The following is a 21,180-nucleotide window of genomic DNA, read 5'->3' as shown; positions in this document are numbered from 1 at the left end:
TGTGGAATAACATAAAGCATATATAATCCAGTGTTATCTCTTTTGTTGCATTTGACTGGTGACACACGGTGAACATAGCCAACAATGATTTTAGAACTGTTGTTATTGGGAGCAGTGCTACTGGGATTAGTAGTAAGTAGATTACTTGCACAAGATTTAGTCAGATGACTACTATCATTAGTATGAACAGAACCAGTTGTGGGAGCAGTACTGTTGGGACTGGCAGGAAGAAAACCACTTGAAGAAGATTTAGCCACAGGATTAGTAGCAACAGAACCAGTTGCAGCCGGGAAGGTCTAAGATTAGGTTTCTTTTGTTTTTATGACATGACAATACTAGGTCTGCAAAAGGTAGAAAGATATTAATTAGTTATACAATAAAAAATGTAAAATGCAAATGCTTTGTTTTATAGTGGAAGTGCACTTAGCTATCAAGCTAGTCAGATGACTACAAGAGAATGATCTATTAAATAAGCCCAATTTAAGATTATTACAATGAGCAGACTAATTCTGACGTCTGCTTATGGCATTTTTTGGTTGAGAGAACGAGAGAGAAAGAGAAAGTGACGCAGGATCGTAACAGTAGCAACAACAAAAACTCACCTTTAAAGCAGCATGGAAGCTGCACACAGTGTCTGTGACCCAATGAGTCACAAAGGGTTTTAAAAGGGACTTTCAATAATAAATGACCTTTTACATCCCGCATAAAATAGCACAATAATGTTAATTGACAGTATAGTGCTTTAGTTGTGCACGTTTGCGAAATATCCCAGTCAAACTGGGAAAAATGTGAACACCAGAAATATTTCTGGTATGTTGTTATCGTGGACTTGTCTCTACGTCATTTTGCGAGTCCAATTAACTCAGGAATCTAAAAGCGATTCAAATAAACCTGTGTTTACATGGGAAAACTCGCACCGGCGCGAGTTTCACTCCGGGGTGACTTCTTGATATCTCGTTTACATTCTGACCAGGTGAATAGCCCAATATTTCCGAGTTGCTGCATGCCTCAGTTTCAAAGTGAGTCCTGGTGCACAACCATTCAAATGGAAATGAGTTGCGTATTCTTATGGAAATCAAACTCATTTACCTTACAATAGTTGTGCACCAAGACTCACTTCGAAACCGAGACAAACAGCAACTCGGAAATGGCCCAATCGTATCGTGTTTACCCGCAGGGACACCACATATCGCAAAAATACAAGCGTGAATCCAAATTGCAAATATGGCGTCTATCAGGAAAAGCACTTTACCTGTTCCAGCCAACCGATACTATGGCGCGTATTTGTTATCAAAATTCAACTTTTCGCTCGTTTTACAAGCTTGACATTCACCTTTTAAATTGAACGTTCATTTCATTCATTTCGACATTCGTTTAAACGCTTCGGCATTCGTTTTTCAAGGTGGACATTCGTTTTACACAAACAGCATTCTTTTTTCTAATATCGAGATTGTTTTTACATAAAACTGCATTCGTTTATCAAGTCTAAAGTTCCACATTCATTTTACACGATGTTTTTTTCCAAGCTATTCGACATTAATTCGTTTTAGCGACGTTCGTTTCGGCGACATTCGGTTTGTTTATTCGCAATGCACTGTGGGATTTGACGATTTCTCGCCGGACACTAGATCCAGCTCTCAAAGGAAATGGCGACCGTAAAGGAGGCTTTTCTTTCAAGAATCCGGTCTTTGATGGAAGTGTTAAATCACTCTAGTAACTCTGATGACGGAAATATTGACAACATGTTGACCCGTGGAAATTTGATGTAACACTACGCCGTTCGCCTTGCTTCAGTCAACATCGTGGAGGAATGCTACGATCGCTAAGTTACGAGCTGTCGTCGATTTGCTTAGATTTGCTTAGTGAAGTCGATTAGTCCAAACAAAACTTTTGTGGACTGGTGCTCCAGGAAGGCCTTAGATTTGTGTCACTAAAGACCAGTTATCTTATCTTGCAGATAGTGGGTTTAAGTCAACGGATATGGCTTGCATGCTAGACATCTCTGATGCCACGGTTCACAGGCGGCTGAAGGATTTTAACCTTCAAATTTCCCATTCATTTTCAATTGTTGACGATAATACGTTGGAGGGTATTGGCGTAGCATCAAGGAAGAATTCCCCATTAGTGGCTATCGAATGGTTTGTGGTCACTTAAAAGGAAGAGGACTAGTTATTCAACAAATTCGTATTGGTGAGAGCTTACGACGAATAAACCCGGACGGTACACAATATTCAGATGGTTTGCGCGTGACAGAAACAAGGAAATACGACGTTGAGATTTGTGTCACTAAAGATCAGTTATCTTATCTTGTAGATAATGGAGTTAAGGCAACGGATATGGCTCGCATACTAGGCATCTGTGCATTGCGAGTAAACTTTGCCAGGGCTTCGGTATGCTCATCAGCTGTTAGAATAATAGCTGCTGCAATTGGAGTATCCTCTTCCTCATCACCTATCTCAACACTTCATCTTTGTACTTCACCATTTTTGTGCTGCCAAAGAGCATTTTGACTGCTAACGTTGTATTTCCTTGTTTCTGTCACGCGCAACCATCTGAGTATTGTACCGTCTGGGTCCATTCGTCGTAAGCTTTCTCTAATACGAATTTGTTGAATACCTAATCCTATTCCTTTTAAGTGACCACAAACAATTTGATAGCCACTATTGGGGAATTCTTCCTTGATGCTACGAACAATGTAAAACGAAAGCAAGACAGAACACCAGAATTTCTCCTTGACACATCCTCGAAATTCCTTTGCCACCAAATAAACAGAATGCATGCCAACGACTAGCCTGTATTGTTGAAACTACTGCCCTTTTTCACTTCGTTGCACGCCTTACTGACAATAACAGCAGTCAGTCTAAGAACACCTCAGATTGCTAAAAGTCGGTTCAGTTTTTCTCAGGTATTCTCAATTTCGCTCAAAGTAATTCTCAAAGTTGCTACAAGGTTCTCAAAGGTCACGTGCACTAGGAGATAAGGAGCTTGTAGATCGAGATCAGTTTGCCTGACCTTTATGTCGATCCCCGCTCTCGTGCAAACTTTATGAATCAGCGCGTCTCCTAAACCGAAATCAACGGAGAAAAACGTTCCAATGCAGGCAAAGTTGACCATTTGTGGGTTGTTAGTACTGATATACACTGTTTAAGCCTAAGCACTTAATCGAGAATGGTTAGCTTTTATAAAATGTTGGTTTTTCTTCCAACGTTTGGACAGATAGAGAGGTGCAGTCAAGAAGCGATGATTCGGGGGCGACCATGCTCACCTTAAGGACTTGAAACATGGGACGGATGGTTGATTTCTTCAAACACGCACTGTTACTTTTTTTTTTTTTTTTTGTCTTCTCACGCAAAATAGACTGATATTCTAAGCATATATACATTTTAAGACTCTAATACCTCTTTTCAAGTCTTTCCATGGATTTTTCTGACACAACAATACATTTTTCAGCAGCTAGAATTTTTTTTTTAATAATCCCCTACTCCCCATCCCACGTAAAGTTAGTCATGTTTGTAAATGTATGCAAGCATAAATTTACATGCATTAATGTAACACCAAAAACAAAAAGAAGCGGAGGGCATCTTACACCTCACTCGCTTAGTTACGCATGAGCAATAATGACCCCAACGGTAACCAATCAGCGCAGAGAATTTTCAAAAATCACCTTAGTATGTAATTATTCTAATATCAGTGTATTGACCTCGTGGTTTAGTCGAGGGAATCAATGAGAGGAATAGATTCGTGAAAGTGGGCATTACACCGTTGTTTGGTTTGGACACACTCTCGTCTTTAAAATAATTTGTTATCAGATAAAGTAGACTTGATCCAAATGGGAAACTCCGATTTGCTGAGTGAAACTAAGTAGTGCAAGCCGTTTAAAAACTGGTAGTACAACACGCCTCAGTTGTTAGTAACTGTCCACTGTACTCTTTGAGATCTGCCTCACACGAGAGCACGTCATTACAAATAATTAAAAAATAACCGCCGTGTACTCACCCAAGATGTAGCTAATTACCAATCCCACGACAAATGCCGTCATTATACCAAGGCCACTGATCCACAGATAAGAGATGTGGTATAACGTGTCAGCGATTCCAACGCTGTTAAGAGAAAAGTACAGTAATTATAAATGCAAACCATGAACGAGACTGAACGCAAGTTAAACTTCCACTCGCAAGGCAACTGATTGTAATGTTCATGTGTTGACCCTCCTTACCGCATACTATAACTCCTGGTTTTTTGTTGTTGTTGTTGTTGTTGTTGTTTTGTTCTTTTTTAGATTTTTAGGGTAGGGTACGGGTTTTGGATAAAATTAGACAATTTTGAGTGATTTTTTCTTCCAATAATATCACTGCGAACAAATGATACACGAACATAGAGTCTCGACGATTAGCTTCGATTTTCGAATATTAATATTCGCCAGAGTTGACTATAATTAACAGCTGACGATCAATTGAACTGAGACTGCTCTGAAAAGGTTTTGGCAAAAGTAAGTGAATCTCAGGAGCCAGCGCGACCCAATGGTTAAGGCGCTTGCTTTAAAATCCGGAGATCCTGGGTCGCATGAAAACTCGTTCAGACCTATAGTTTAATTTGATCCTAGTGGTCCCTGGTTCAACCTCAGTCTCGGCTGCATTTGTAGGTAAGAAGCCTTCGGTCGGTTGAGATTCTTAAAATTGTTGTTCTGTTCGATTCTGTTGTGTTGGGTTGTGTTCTGTTCGTGGGACTGGCCCTGGAAAAATCCCTATGGGGAGTGGCTATGGTCAATTAAGTATATATGTACGTAAACCAAGTTCAGCAATAAAACACCTTACGTACTCATGGGACTTGAAAGAATTGTGAATGTAACCGTCGCCATACTTCTCAAGTATTTTCATGGAGTCATTAACTTGTTTTTGAGTCACGGAAGATACATTCATGGCTGACGCGTTCCCCGCGATGCTTTGATAAAACAGTGCGTTTTTGTAGAACTGGCAATCCCTGACGGAGCGAGTGCCTGGATATTTGTTAGGAGGATAAAAGGCTGAACCCAAGAAAACCCAGAGGGTCAATGCAATACCGCAAAAGGTGCCTGCATAGGCTCCCTGTTAAGAAAAAGAAAACAGATTCATCTGTTAGCTTCATATAGCTTTAGCTTTATACACGTTCGTATTACGTACGAGTTTCATAGCTCTTTGACGTAACGTGTTAAAATAAATGATTGATTGATTGATTGAATGAAATATCCTGCAAGGGGGACGATGGTACGTTCACGAAGAGACCGCAGAAGGTCAAGTAGGGGGCAGAAAAACAAAAAAAATAACGCTATCCTATTCTTCAATCCAGCATAGGAGATAACAAGCGCTTAAAAATAAGACAACTGTTCAACATGCGAAGCCCTGCACGGACATTCTAACATTAAATAGCATTTAAAACTGTTGGTGATCAGACAAAACCATGATCGCTTTCATCTCATCGGTAAAGACGTGTTGAGACATCTCGGGAAAATCCGCGGCCACGAGTTAGAAGCATTATTTTGCAGGGGAAACAAATTTCTTCCCTCGTGGACTCTACCTCATGGTTGTAACATAACGGAATATAGGTACGCAATGCGTACATGTACATGTATGGGCTTTGCTGCTTCCCGTAAACGTTAACCTCCCCGGCATTGCATCCCCTCAGCCTTTCCCTGATACTACTGCCCTACTTCCTACATTGTACTCTTCACCTATCCATCAAAATGTTTTTATTTAAACTGTGAACCCCTCTAATATTGGTTTGTTTCCAGGGAAATCTGCCAAGACCTCAAATCAACATAACTTCATTACAAAATTCATCTTCGAGAAGATCACATGGCATGTGGATGACTGCTCGGGTGAAAAACATTTGATGAACCAAGTACGTGACAAGGAATCATCAGCGTCTGTTAGCGAGCGTTTTTTCATCAGTGTGAGCCTATATGGTGGTCATCAAAAAAGATAACCACAAACTAGCGTACAGTAACATGAAGTACTTACAGAGACCATTGAATTGGTTATTGGCGGGAAGAATGTAAGACGGTGCGCAAGAACAAAAGAGCCTGTTGTGTTATTTCTGTTGTATTCTGACTTACGTATATACGGCAGTATAGCATACTAGTATTTGTGAAAATCCAAATAAAATGTTTGAATCTAACTATGGTATTAGGTAAGGTCAAGTACAGAGAGAAATTATTTTTTTCATAAAATGGTATTTTGTTCTCACTTTGGTATTTGCCCGCCTGACGAACATCCCCAATAAAAAAATTCCAAGCACTGGGCCTCCACATATTCCGAAGATGCTGAGGGAAAGCTGAAAAAAAAATCAATCATCACTCCTGTGATCGAATCTATCTGACAGAAGAGAGACAAGTGATAACCTAAATTCCAAACTATGCACTAGCATAGGTTTGGGTTTGGGGCACACAAAAGCGGAGACCTGGTAAGGAGCACAAAATCTAACAATCCCCAAACAAAAAGCTTCTGTGTGCGATGATTGCGCAAGGATCACGTGGTTTTCACGTCACGTCATCGAATCTTTCGTTCGTCCACCTGCAATTGTATATTACATCATTGTTGTCTGTCTTTAGAGATTGGTTGCAAAACACCTATTGAATGCCGTATTCGCTTTTCACCTATCCCATAATGCAATACGTTTTGCGGGGAGGGGTTCTTTACATAAAGGCAATAAAAGTTATTTACTCTTGGGATTGTATCATTCTTCATTGAACTGGATTTCCATTGTTTTAATGCAACTAACCCCCCTCCCCCCCTTCCACCTCCCCCCCCCCCAAAAAAAATGAACTGGTGATTGGTGAAAATAGCGAATTATCAAATTTGAATATTTTCTCTTTATGGTAATTAATCAGAGAAATCACCCATGTTGTTACATGTGATATGCAAAATGAGCGCAGTAGTATCCATGCAAATGTTTGCATTAGCGTTGCCAGCGTCTTTCATCTCGGCACCCCAGTGGGTGTTTCCAAGCCTTTTACTTGTTTTGGCTTCAGAGTTTCATTCAAATAGCTGGTATTAAAGATTGCTAAAAAACAGAGCGACTGATCTACCCGAGCTTTAACCAACTCTAGCTTCAAGCTTCGTTTTGGTAGCCTGCGTCACAGACAGGTGACCAGCCTGAACCAGGGTCTTTCTTCTATCGCTCCTTCTCAAAAACCAACATTTGACTTAACTTGTGTTAATTGTTAATTTCAGTTTACAGTGACGTGTCCCCAATTAGTGCTCCAGCGCTAGAACGACTAGACACTTAAATAAAGTTCCTTTCCTTTCCTTTCCTGGGGTGGGGAGATGAAAGACCCCGGGAACGAGGTTGTATTGTTTGCTGTATGCAGCTAGCAGTGGAATACTTCACAGACCTGTAAGATCATGATCCCCAAGTATCTAACAACAAACGCACCGCCGATCACGATGACTCCAAACACAACAGCTGCAACAAGAACGATCGCACAAAACATATTTAAATTTAAAACATCATCCGATGGTGAGACTTGCCAACGAACGGAAAAACAACCACCAATTTAACGGAATTTATGCGAACCACAAAAATAGAAAAAATAGAAAATATGTTCTTGGCAAACAAATGTAAAGAGTATAAATCAAGTTATTAAATTTTCGACCTCGGGTAATGCGTTTCTAGCGTTCTGAAACCGGTTGCTGGAAGCCTGGTACGCTGCGGGTTGGCGCTAAATGCTTTGAGCAACCCGGGCCTGATTGGTTCACTAATCTCGATTATCAACTCAAGTACCGTGTGACCTAGTAATATGGGAACTGATTTCAACTTGCGATCTCGAGGCCTGTCATAGCTGATTAAATGCTATATTAAATGTCTCCGCTCGAGTATGGGGGGGTGGGCATTGTTTGACAACTAGCCAATGAAAAAGGAATAGTTCGGATAACAACAAGGCAAGTTCAGTTTATCGTGCATTCCTTCTAGCCTTAACTCGCATCGTGTTAACATTCTGACACCGTTTTCACCGGTACACTACATGACAATTTCCCTCCCCTTCCCGATGCTCCAACCTTCCTTTGCTTGTTTTTTAACTTCGCTGTTAAGCTGATATTTAACCCTACCTTTGCTTAAGAGATTTCGCTATGTTCGTTTATATCAATATGTGTGATGTTAGGGTTAGGGTTAGGGTGCGATCCCACACCGGTTATCATTCATTAATGTCTCGTCACTCTCTTTAGCAAACTAGTAGAACGTCACCCAGAGCTCCGAGTTCCGGACCGGTAGTTTAATTAAACGTGAGTCGAGCTAAAAGCTATATGGTTTAAAAAAATGCCTATCGCTATGAATCTCAGCAGTTTGAGCCTTTCAAGTACATAAGGAGATGTGTTCCTACACAAGTATTTTATCTCATGAGCAAAAAGTTAGGGTCAGCAACGGCTTTCATGGAAAAGTAAACTCCAGATGTTTACGTCGGTGGACCACATGGCGTCTCTTACTTCCGAAAACAATGTACCGTACATACCTGAGATTTGGACAGGTGGTTAAAAGATTTGTTTCCTATAACATTCCAAATTCTTGGCCTTTTTCATTGAACGCTTTCGAATTCACTTTTTGTCGAGTGAAGGTGTAAACTACTGTATCTGAAAAACAGAGCAGGCTCTATTCTCGCCCATGTTAATTCCTTCATTCGCGCATAATTGCAATTCCTTGCGCCTTTGACCACAATCCCTTGCGTTTCGAAGAATTTTTTTTTCTCCCGATTAGAGAGATGCCTTGTGAATTTTACTCTAAGGACGGGAGTCAACTGCGCCGGCTTCCTTCACTTACCAGTCACCTTGCAGAGTTTGGCAGCCTCGGAATCGGTCAAATTCCTCTTTGTTTTCTTGATAATGTCTTCCAAAACTACCAGAGACATGGCATTTAGTGCTGATGATGCAGTGCTAAAGAATAAATGGATCAATGATAGACGTGGTGATCAAGAGACTTTTCTAAGGGTACTGCGTCCTCTTTGTCGAAAGGAAAGGAAAGGAAAGGAACTTTATTTAAGTGGCTCATCTTTTAGCGCTGGAGCACTAAGTGGAGACATGCACTGCAAATTGAAATTAACAAATTAACGCAAATCTATTCAAAGTTTGGTTTCTGAGGTGAGAGGAAAACCGGAGCAGTACCCAGGAGAAAAACCAGAGAAGAGAACCAACAAGATCAACCCACATGTGACGTCAAGTCTGCGAATCTAACCAGGGCCACATTCACTACTTGCACAAATCCCATAATACAGCTCACCTTGGGGCGTTATTGAATAATATCCAGCTCACTGAATCCCAAGAGTCTTTGACTTGTAATGTGTGCGTTTTATCTCTACTGAGGTTGAAATGGTCGAAAAACAAAAATATTTATGGACTTGAACTGTTTTTATGTAAAGAAACCCCCAAAGCGTATTTCATTATCAACCTTGTTCCCAGGACTTTTCACCGCGGAGATAGGGAAAAGCCCTGGGAACGAGATTGATTGCATTGTGGGATTGTGCAAGTAGTGAATTTGTGGGAGGCGAGTGCTCTCATCACTGCGCCATCCCCGTACCTCAGCCAGAGACAAACATATTTATGTCGGGAATTAGTTTCATTTGACATATGAATGAAGACTAATTCACATGAGGGAGGCCTGACCCCTTACTCTAGCATTGGAAAAGAGGCTAACATGAAGTCAAAAATAGCTTACTGCAATCCTACGCCTCTCTTTTCTGGCACACGACTGGAAACCATCCAGACGCTTATCCCCTTGACGATATTCCTTCATGCATCCTCATTCCGGCAAAGCTAACGAAGTTCACAGAGCACCCTTGCTTTACTATATCGGTAGGTAAACCACACCTCTTTGAGACACCTGGGTGTCATAAAATAGAATATTTTCCCATTCCCATAATGCAATACGTTTTGGGGGTTCTTTACATAAAAACAATACAAGTTATTTACTCTTGCATTGGGACTGTATCATGCTTCAGTGAACTGGATATCCATTGTTGTAATGCAAATAACCCCCAAAATGAACTGTATTATGGAATTTGCGAAAGCAGAGAATTGTTAATTTTTTTTTAAGAGGAAACTTTTTAGCTGCTGTCTTCGCGTTATATGGAATAATAATAATAATAATAATAATAATAATAATTAAAAAGAAGCGACTTTTTGAAACATTTAGCTAAAAAAAATTGCGAAAAAACTTTCCTTAAAAACATTTAAGAAATTTCGTAAAAACGGTTAAAAATACACGGCTAAAAAAATACGCGACGTTTCGACGTTCTCGGACGTCATTATCAAGTGAAAAAGAGACAGTGTGAATATTGTATAAATACAAGAAAAAACATTAAGAAAAAAGGTAACATAAAAATATGCTACAAGTTAAACAACCAACACTGGTCTACTCCTGCATTTTCAAAGCCATGTAGACAAACGTTACTAAACCGGCTTATAAAACAGTCCTAAGAAAATACGCGCGCTGATTGATTAAAAATCGTGTTTCTATAACTCGATGGAGACACAGTAATAGCGCGAGTTGTTGACGTAGTGATGGCGCGAGCAAAGATAATTTACATTTTGATAATAGAGTTAACAAGTTGTTTTCCTTTTTCTCGTTGCGTTGTTTTCTAAAAGAAATAGAAAACATGTCCTCCGTGTATCTATCGAGTTATAGAAACACACGTGAAAGTTTGGGAGAACTCGAAAAAGCTGTGGAAACACATGAAAGACCATGTTACATCGTGCCTGTGCCTTTTCATCTACGACAGAAGCAAATGATGATGATGTCTTTATAATAAACAATAACATAAAAAATACATATCCTATGTTACATAAACGAGAACTGTGTAATGAATTTACAATAATATACTGTAGCTAACAGGTTGTGTTCAAAAATGAGTCTATTTACAAAATATGTGTTCTTAAAAAGGCGTCCGCTGTTAATCTTTGGGCGGGAGGCAAACCATGCGACGTAAATTATATTGCTGGGGTTTTAAGGCTTCGGCAGAATTTCATTGATCGGTTAGAGCCCTAACTTTACTAAATAATTTCTTGTCCTGCGTATGTAGATATCCTTGACATTCAATGGACCTGAAATGTAACGCCGCTTGTAACATCTGTTTAAAAAGTTCTGTACTGTGTTTAGACCACTTTCATACGCACCACACACTGAAAGGCCATAAGTTAAATTAGACAATACAATTGTCTTAGTTAAAAAGGAGGTCTATTTCATTCTGGTCATATTGTTCCTTTCGCAAAGTTCTTAATATATGGAGGCCCTTGTTAGCCTTAGCTAGTTTGACCTTAACATGAAAACTAAACTTACAATCACTCTGAAGCTTGACTCCAAGTAAGCACAATTCACTATGTTGTGGGGAATGTGGAATGTGCCAAATTGCCTTCTGTATTCTCCAGACTTGATTATCCAATTGGCCTCATAAATTGCACCCTTAATATGTTTATTCAAAATATTGTAACTAAGCCAGAAAAGAAAACCCGGCGATGGCAACACAATCACAATAGTTCTTCCCTTCAAAGATCAGACAGCCGCTAATGCAGTCCATAGGCAATTGCTTGATATGAGCAGTAAGATTGCGCTCACTTTGCAGCAAGTTTTTGTCAGCAAAAAATTGCAGCAAGATCTCAAGCCGAAAGAAATTAAGCCGAGTATTGTAAGTCAGCATTGCGTTGTTTATAAATTTGCATGTGATCTGTGTGATGCAGATTATGTCGGTTATACAGCCCGACACCTTCATCAACGCATTGTTGAACACAAGTATTCAGCTATCGGTAAACACCTTTGTTTAGCTTGTAGCATATTTTTATGTTACTTTTTTTCTTAATGAACTATTGTTCTTTATTGTATACATACAATATTCACACTGTCCAGGACTGTCTCTTTTTCACTTGATAATGACGTCCGAGAACGTCGAAACGTCCTGTATTTTTAACCGTTTTTACGAAATTTCTTAGATGTTTTTAAGATAAGTTTTTTGGCAATTTTGTATAGCTAAACAACAACAACAACAATAATAATAATAATAATAATAATAATAATAATAATAACTGGAAGGAATGAGAGAAGGGAGGGAAGGAAGGAACAAAGGAAGGAAGGAAGGAATGGAGGGAGGAAGGGAGGAAGGAAGGAAGGAAGGGAGGGAGGGAGAAAGGATGCAAGGAGGGAGAGAAGGAGGGAGGTAAGAAGGAAGGGAGGGCGGAAGGGAGGAAGGGAGGAAGGAAGGAAGGAAGCAAGGGAGAGAAGGAGGGAGGGAAGAAGGAAGGGAGGGCGGAAGGGAGGAAGGAAGGAAGCGAGGGAGAGAAGGAGGGAGGGAGGAAGGAAGGAAGGAAGGAAGCGAGGGAGAAAAGGAGGGAGGGAGGAAGGAAGGAAGGAAGGAAGCGAGGGAGAGAAGGAGGGAGGGAGGAAGGAAGGAAGGAAGGAAGCGAGGGAGGGAAGGAGGAAGGAAGGAAGGGAGGGAGGGAGGGAGGAAGGAAGGGAGGGACGGAGGAAGGAAGAGAGGGAGGAAGGGAGGGAGGGAGGAAGGAAGGGAGGAAGGAAGGAAGGAAGGAAGGAAGGAAGGGGAAGGGAAGAAGAGAGGGAGGAAGGAAGCGAGAGAGGGAAGGAGGGAGGAAGGAAGGGAGGGAGGGAGGGAGGAAGGAAGGAAGGGAGGAAGGGAGGGAGGGAGGAAAGAAGTTAAGAAGGGCGGGCGACACTTGGTACGACGCACCACCAAGGCTACTATATTGCAGAACCTTAATGTAAAGTTAGCCCGAATGTGTGTAATAGCTGACTATCACCTTAAAGCCCCTGAATACAAAGAACCAGTAAACAATCCCGGAATACCATGCAGGTGGTGAAGTTTGTTGATCACAAAGTAAGGTAGCGCCTAGGTATAGAAGAAGAAAAACAACAATAATCAATTAATCATCGGATCATTTATTCATAACAGCCGATTTATAAAAAGAAGTGAAATACCGTTCCTAACGGAAAAGAGCTAAGGTAACCGAGTCGGATGGGAACAGTAAGATAAATACACCAAAACTCACAAAGAGTAAAAAGAACCAAGAAGAAAGAAAGCACGGTTGCAATACCCTTCAAATTATGTAAATGACGAATTTGAATTGACCTCCTGAGCGCTAGCTTTCACGTGTAGTGTCACGTGACTATTCATGTAAACAAACCTCGAAAGTTCGGACATTCGAGAAGATCAGACATATAACACATAGTGAGATAGCGTGGCGAGCAGATATGAATTGTTAGTTTATTTTTGCGTCGGACATGGAATTGATGCAACAAAGGCACAAGTCACTTCGATGATTAGCATTTGATGTGGGACGCGGTAGTTTTACACTCTTACTTCCGTCTTCAACAGGATTTACGGGGATGAGTCAGGTTTAGAACATCTTCGATCACTAGGCGGACGGAAACGAAATGTATTCCTTACATTTGGTTATTACGAATACCTTCATGTATTTAAATTGTCATATATTTGTGCACTTCGAGGTCAGTAATAAAACCGAATAAATGTGATTTGAGTGTGTGTAAATCGAGCCTCCTCTGTCAGTGAGTCTTTAATTCGAAAAAGCTGAATCAGTCCATCATCGATCTAACAACAGCAAGCAGTCCTGTTTGCTACAGTTCCAGGGTCAGCATGTCTAAGTAGATGCCTATTAAAGAAGGACTTCCACACAATGAATATCGCAAAACTTAAAAGATATTTGCCGGACCGTGGAGTTTCAGTGAGCGCGTTTAGAAGTCTTCGCTGATAGAAAATTGATCGCCGCTGCAAATGAAGCAATGACGCTTTAATTTAATCAAGGTAATTGCCTCTAGCTCAACTAATGCTAATCCGGCAATGGATGCTATCAGTAGAAAGACAAAACCGACGATGCAGACAATTTATTTATCCCAATCAAAAGTTCAAGAACTGCACTTCTGCCCCAACCATTTTCCATGCAATCAAGATCATGAACAATTTCATCTCCTCGGCGCCATTCGGCTTGCACGATATTTCAGTTTGACCATTTAATGTACCACTCCACTGAATGTACTGAATACAAGCAGGGACTCGCCGCTTACAGGTCCTTCGATGATTGTCGCTTATTTACTGACGGTTTAACACGTTGATTCTTTGCAAAGTGGAGTGTGTCCATGAAAATGAGAGTGTAGCGAAAGTGAAGCCCTTCATGAAAAGGATTTGTTGACCGAGGAAGGAAAAACACCCTTCCAAAAATAAGTTAAACACACATACTCATGTACATCAGTGTCCCTTCACCCGAAGGCACTAATCTGCCAGATAAGGAGAGATATCTGAAAATGTTTACCACAAAAATGTGCCAATTACCAACTAGTAGTCCTGTTATCTTGCCTTTATTAGAAAAACTTCATTTCACTACTGTACAGAACTTGCAGACACTGGGCAAGTTGATGAAACCGCTAAATCAAATGAAAGCAAGCTTGTGAGTGGTATTAATGAATTAAGAATAAACTACAAGAGCTTCTAAGACTGATGCAAATATTTCGACGGAAGAAGTTTTGGGAGTTGTTGTCTTTCAGTGATAAAGAAATTAACTACAGTACGTTGAGAGCACCATGGCAAAGCAATGGCAATGTGAGGACTGGGGGTCATAACTGTTTCAAAGAGCAAGAGAGTCTTCTCAAGAACAATTGATAGTACTGAAAATGTCACAAAGTTGGTACAACCCATTCTCTATTTTCAAATGTCCCATAATACACTTTGTTTGCCCCCCACAAAATGTTGCATAAATTATTGTTTTCAAATGCTCTTGGGAATATGTAATGTCCCCAAGAGCATTTGAAAACAATAGTTTAAGCAAAATTTGGAGGGCAAACAAAATGTCTCATGAGGCATTCGAAAATAGAGAATAGCATAAGCACAAACATCCCTACATAATTGTAAACGAAGAATGGAACCCTAAAATGCCCGAGAATGGGACTCATGATTTCATGAAGTCAGTGCTCCCAATGCATGCAAGGGGGTTGTGAGCTTTTTGATTACGAAGTCAAAGCCATTCCTTGGAGCAATAAAATTCTGAAATGCCAGTGTTCTAAAGGTTGTCCAGACACTGCTGTAGAATATATAAGTGTTACTGGAAAAACAGAGATCGGTTTGTGGCAACACAAATCGGTTATGGTTTTGCATTGAAAGCAACTTCAAAGTGTTTGTAGGCTAAAACGTTGTCAATTTGTTGTGTGGAAACAAGGAATCTTCTCTGTTGAGGTGACTGATGACCTTAGCTTCATGTCTAATGTGTGTGCCAAACTAGAGAAGATCGAGTCCTTCCCTTTCTCCTCTTTTATAATAACAACAATAATAATAATAATAATAATAATAATAATAATAATAATAATAATAATAACAACAATAATAATAATAATAATAATAATAATAATAGAAGTTCAAAATTAAATAGTACTTGAAATGAATATTTCATGCTTTCATGCTAACAATGAGTACTGTAAAAATTGTGGAAAGCAACAGATGCATCATCTAATATAATGAGTTTAAACTGTTCATGAATTACGACTGGTAATTTGACAATATTTTTTAGAATGGTTCGCCAAAAATCAGTAGATAATTTCTTTTAAGGGAAATCCCTAACAGTACTGTAGATATGTGTCATTCCAATTAACAGAAGGTCACAATACTGTTCCATGAAATAAAAGTAAAACGTCTTCAGGTTTCCTCAACTTCAATGAAGAACTTTTTCAGTTTGCATTGGCTCAACGCTGCATTGATCCCATGGTCAATGGTATGGACGATATATAATTTATAGCTCAACAACAAGTGTAGACTACTATACAACTAGTAGTGTATTTACTGTCCTCTGAAAACACAAACGAGTCACTGCGATGAGTCATGCCATTATCCGCGTTTTCCGTTTTCCGCCTCTCGATTGCTATAACTTCGGCCGGAAAATGCAAAAAAGAAACTAGATCAGATCACCATTCAAGTTTCTTACCTATGATTTTGGGAATCGGGAATCGTTTTTACGTGTAAAACGGAAACACGCCTTTGAGTCGAGAGCATTCTGCAACTCGCAATAAACGGCGGAAATGACTACTGTCTCTGATGCACCTAATAAGTCACTTTTATTCGGTTTTATTACGGACCTTAAAGTGAATATATATATGACAATTTTCATACACAAAGGTAAATTCGTAAATAACATAAGGCGAGGAATGCATTTTGTTTTCGTCCGCCCAGCGATCGAAGATGGAACAACCAGACTCACCCGCGTCAATCCTGTCGAAGTTCGAGTGTAAAACTATCGTGTCCTACACCAAATGCTAACCATCGAAGTGACTAGTGTCTCTATTGCATCATTTCCAAGTCCAAAGCAAAAAGAAACTAACATTTCATATCCGCTCGCCACACCATCTCACTGCGTGTTGTATGTCCGATCTTCTCGAATGTCCGAACTTTCGAGGTTTGTTTACATGAAAAGTCACGTGACACTACACGTGAAAGCTAGCGCTCAGAAGGTCACTTGAAATCGAGGTACGCAGGAAAAAAGTACAGAAAAAAAAGACAAAAAAAGTGCAGAAACGGACGACAGATTTGATTTACAGATCTAGCCTGGTTGTTCAAAAGGTGGATAACGCTATCCAGCGGATAAATCACTATCCAGCGGATAAAAGATAAAAAAAATTAAATGAATTATCCAGTGGACACGTACAACGCTATCCACCCCTCGAACAACCCACACATGGTAAGAAACGTAGTTACCTGATCATTGCTTGCGATTTTCTTGTTCTCTCTCAGATCGCATCCGGAGTAAACCGCGAAAATGACAAGTCCGGCCAAACTGCACACTAATGTATAAATCATCAGGGCTGGAACGTTCATCCATACGGCACTAAATCACAATGATCTACATCATTCATGGATCCAGGTTCGCAACCCCCCTCCCCACCACCTCCCCCCCCCCCCCCCACAGGCTTCAAAGGTCCGCATTTTGATACTCAATATCCAATATCCCCCCCCCCCCCCCCCCCCCCCCACACACACACACACACACACACATAAAATCCTGGTTACGAGCCTGCTGGGGCCCGTTTCCCGAAAGTCCAGAAAACTTTTCGGGCCCGAAAAGCCACCTGTAAAATTGCCAACCGCTTGTCTTGGAAAGCTGATCTTTCAACATGTTTTCAAGATAACAAAAAGAAAAGTAACTGTGAAGTTTGACGAATTAAATGCTCTCCGTTCGGGACTTTCGAGAAACGGCGCCCTTAACAGGAAGTATAACTTAACGCCCTCGCAAGTATTTCGCGAATAAAAGCGATTTTACAACTACTGTAGTAAGGAGCGTTGGTAGGGGCTCATGTACTCGATAATTACTATTACCGTTTTGCATCTTTTAAGGATTTCATGGCTAGAAATCGCTGGACAGAAGTTTGGCTAACCGTCCACGTTGGCATGATGGTAAGAGCTAAAGCAAAAGTCAAAGTCCAAAACGTGTTTCGCACTTTAGGGTCTGGATTAAAACTGAAATAGAAACAGCCAACATTAATTAAAAATTGCAAATAAAAAAATTAATACACACACTCCAAAAATGTTAAGACACCTGAAGGCAGTCGAAATGTAGCTGTTTCAGCAAAGCGCTTAATAGGGGGTTTTCGCGTAGCCTGGGACCAGGCTCCGCAGTTGGGGTTATGGAGCATGGTCCCAGGCCAGTTTTCACGTGACGTCATTGCCGCCATGTTGGTGGACGAAACAAAAAGTTCTCTCTGATAAGCTTCTTTTCTTCGTCCACCAGAAGTCGTACATTTCTGTATTGTTATTGGTGTGTCCAGAGTTTGGTTGCAAATGTCCTATTACAAGAGCGATAGCGATAAATTTTAAGACTTCCGAGGTAGTATATTGCTTTCTGCGGCAGGTCTGATTCGTAAGATCTTAACCTTACAATACTCATCAGGCGACTCAAAGGACTCGCCTACATCTGTCCTTCATAACGTTTTTGCCCTATGAGCAATCAGGCTGTGGCGTCTTGTAAATATTGTTCACTCGTACATTCCAATCGACTTTCAATCTCGTCACCACAGCCTCGGAACTAATGTTTGCGCATGATCCGCGACTCGAGCTCTTTTCCTAACAGAAAGGAGCAAAAGAGATCACTCTGGGGTCGTGAACGCGTTAGATAACACATACAAAAATGACCGTCCACTATACAACTGCGCGAATGGCAAATCCAACCAGATGCCGTTCTTCTTTGGTCCTCACCAAATAAATAGCGACCTAAGGTCAAGAGATGAGATTGGTTTAGGAAAGTCCGCTGCGGCCGTGTTTTTTATTTTTTATTATTTTTTTTTTAATGCAAACTTAAGAAGTCGCGACTTATCCAAGGCCTATACCTGGGATAAGAATACTCAAGATAACCCGTTTAGTCAAAATATGACATGATCGACTTTCCCATAAGAAATCGCTTAAAGTGCTAATCACCTCAACAAACTTTCCACTTTATTTAAACTCCGTATTAGTTCCAAAAATATTGTGTTGTTTTTAGCACCTTATCTTTAAAAACTCACCTTTTTATTCGCTTTGAAAGACGGGAAACGTGGTTATAGTTTGATCCATCTCGAGCAATGAAGGGGAATGGGTTCGATAGGGGTGGACGTCACAAAAATTGCATGGTTTAGGGTTAGTTTCTTTCATGGGCCGTTGTAGATAAAATTACAGCTAGTTTTTCCACTTTTTAGGAGCTTCTAAAACAGGGATTTGGAAGGAGAGAGTTTAGAGAACCAAACAATTAGTTTTAGACATGGTGCAGGGAATTGCTGAGTGGAAAGGGTTTTTTAGGTGATAGACACTTTAAACACTGCACTTAAGGAGGCTCGAACCAGTTTCAACGCTTCCAAGTGACGCTCTTGTTAAAAGGATCGGAACCACAACGTTGTATCATGTATTGGAAAAATTGTGGTACCAAATGAAACACGAATTATTGCTGAACAAGATAAGTCGTTATTGTGACGTAATATGTTACGGTGAAAACGGCCAAGCCCTGAAAAAACACCCTTTATTTTGTATTTAGCTGCTTATATCTCAAAAACAAACTCAGTAACCCTCATTTATTTCTGAAAAGTAATCACAAGGGCATGATGAAACTTTCTGCAAAGTTAAAAAATTCTGCCAAGTGGGTTCAGAGCCACCTTAATCTTGTGATTTTTTTTTTAAGGTAGCTCTGAATCCTCTTGTCAGAATTTTGTTTGCCGAACTTTGCCGAAAGTTTCATCGTGGCCTTCTAATCACTTTTCAACAATAAAAAAGGGGGGTCACCTGGTTTGTTTTTGAGGTATGATCAACTAAATCCCAAATCCTTCCTTGTGTTTTTGCTGGGCTTTCCTGTTGCCAAGGTAACGTATTGCATCCCAATAATGATCACATCTTTTTTGGAAATAATCGGTGTTTCATATGGTACCATAACATTGCTGTTACGTGATACATTGTTGTAGCGTTATTCGATCTAAACAGAGAGTCTTCTAAGTGTTGAAACCCTTTCTAGCCTCCCTAAGGCCCATTCCGTCAACAGGTTACTGAAATCAAACAATTTCTCTAAACTTCGTTTCTAGAAAGAAGAACGAACAGTAACTCAAAGAGAGTGGTCCTGTTGAAGGCCTTGTTGATTTGCCACACTTTATCCAGTCCCCCAACCTCAACGCTGCCAATGACAAGAATGGCAATCAGACCGCCCATCATGATTACCGACTGAAACACATCTGTCCATACAACGGCTTTTAGTCCACCCTGGTAAGAGAAAGAGAAAAAAAAAAATTATTATAGTTTCAATTGATATTTATAGTGCTCGCACGATATATAAAAAATCTTTTCATTGCGTTTAAGCCACGAATAACACCAAAACAACAAAAAAATGTGAAAAGAAAATTAAGGAAATGCTAAGCCGAACGGTTTATACCATCGGCTGCGGCGAGCATGAAGCGCTGTTAATTGCAGGGTTTCTCGATTTACTGGATTTAGAAAATGAAACGGTGCGACGCTTTCACGTGTCTGGCTGTATTTAGGATGCATTTCTTGGACATTCTGGGACTAAATAAGCGTATACATAATTGTATAAATATCTGTTAAGAGAAATGCCGTCCCATGTTATGTATTTACAAATGTGCCTGTTAACAGACAAAAAGGAGGAGTATAGAGCGAATTTGAAATCTAAACTGAACCAACTGGTCGAAACTGATCTGCTTTCAGCAATGACACTGAAATAGCTTCTTTGTTGTTGCTTTTTTTTCATTACTTCCTTCGCCCTAGACCATACTCAACTCAGTTTTAATCTTAAGCCTAATTTCTAATACCTCGGCCATGCTACTTTCCCCATGTTGGAGAACTGAGACTCACCAGGCTGGTGTAAAATGTACAAACGATTCCAGTGGTCAGGATTGAGACGGGAAGTGGAATACCAGCGACTAAAAAGCAACGAATCAAAAGTGAAATGCTGTATTAAGGTAACTTGAAATAATGACACATTGGTGGTGTTAACATGATACAGGGGCGACTTTCATACCGGTAACTTGAAATAACAACTTGAAAATAGCTGGTGTTTGCATGACTTTCCATGATACGATTCATACCCGCCGGCGCTAATTCACCCGGTTGTTGCACGGGAGCGAGAATTTCATTCCAGTACGAAATCCCTCAAAAGCGTCATTTAAAACGAAGAAGAACTACTCGTTTCGGCATGAACTTTGCTTCTCGGTGTAATGGAATGGGTAGCACATGCGTAAAGTTTCTGTTTTCGATTCACAATATATTTATCATGTAAAACACGATACGAAATCAAGTAGTCATCCAACTTATGAAAATCGCCTGCCGGGGCGAGTTTTCTCATGTGAACAGTCCCATTGTAAAAGGAGAAAACACTTTGATCCTTTGAGCCTGTAAACAGCTAATGCAGGCTAGAGGAATTCTTTTATAATTTCATTTTTTTCTTTCCTGGTTTCGGATTAGCAAAATATAACTTTTTCAACAGAAACCTAAATTACCAAGATATTTCCGGAGCTGGTCGGAGAACCACTTATCGGTGTACACGAGGTACAAGTTGCACCTAATTGGACAAGGGTGCGAATTTTGCGTCAAAATAATCCCAAGAGTATGCAAATACAGTGACTTACCAGCTTCTAAGGCAAGAGAAGGTGCGAATATGGCGACAGAAAGGTACAAAGTCTAAAAACGCA

General features: G+C 40.2%; 1 protein-coding gene across 1 annotated transcript in view; it reads right to left on the bottom strand.

Annotated features, from left to right (window-relative positions):
- LOC138059677 (sodium-dependent multivitamin transporter-like) overlaps positions 1-21,180 on the bottom strand; it is a 29,125-nt gene that overhangs the window by 1,609 nt on the left and 6,336 nt on the right. Inside the window, exons 3-13 of the mRNA XM_068905293.1 lie at positions 21,118-21,169; positions 20,345-20,412; positions 19,584-19,738; positions 17,342-17,482; positions 16,724-16,853; positions 12,771-12,859; positions 8,791-8,903; positions 7,370-7,440; positions 6,223-6,309; positions 4,819-5,084; positions 3,997-4,100 (exon numbers count right to left, since the gene is read on the bottom strand). Of these exons, the coding sequence (XP_068761394.1) occupies positions 3,997-4,100; positions 4,819-5,084; positions 6,223-6,309; positions 7,370-7,440; positions 8,791-8,903; positions 12,771-12,859; positions 16,724-16,853; positions 17,342-17,482; positions 19,584-19,738; positions 20,345-20,412; positions 21,118-21,169 (1,276 nt within the window). The remainder of the gene's footprint in view (positions 1-3,996; positions 4,101-4,818; positions 5,085-6,222; positions 6,310-7,369; positions 7,441-8,790; positions 8,904-12,770; positions 12,860-16,723; positions 16,854-17,341; positions 17,483-19,583; positions 19,739-20,344; positions 20,413-21,117; positions 21,170-21,180) is intronic.

The sequence above is a fragment of the Montipora capricornis genome, chromosome 8 (genome assembly GCF_036669925.1).
Source record: "Montipora capricornis isolate CH-2021 chromosome 8, ASM3666992v2, whole genome shotgun sequence".
In the NCBI taxonomy this organism is placed as follows: domain Eukaryota; kingdom Metazoa; phylum Cnidaria; class Anthozoa; order Scleractinia; family Acroporidae; genus Montipora; species Montipora capricornis.
The sequence above is the reverse complement of the archived record's forward strand: the minus strand, read 5'-3'. Positions and strand labels throughout refer to the sequence as shown.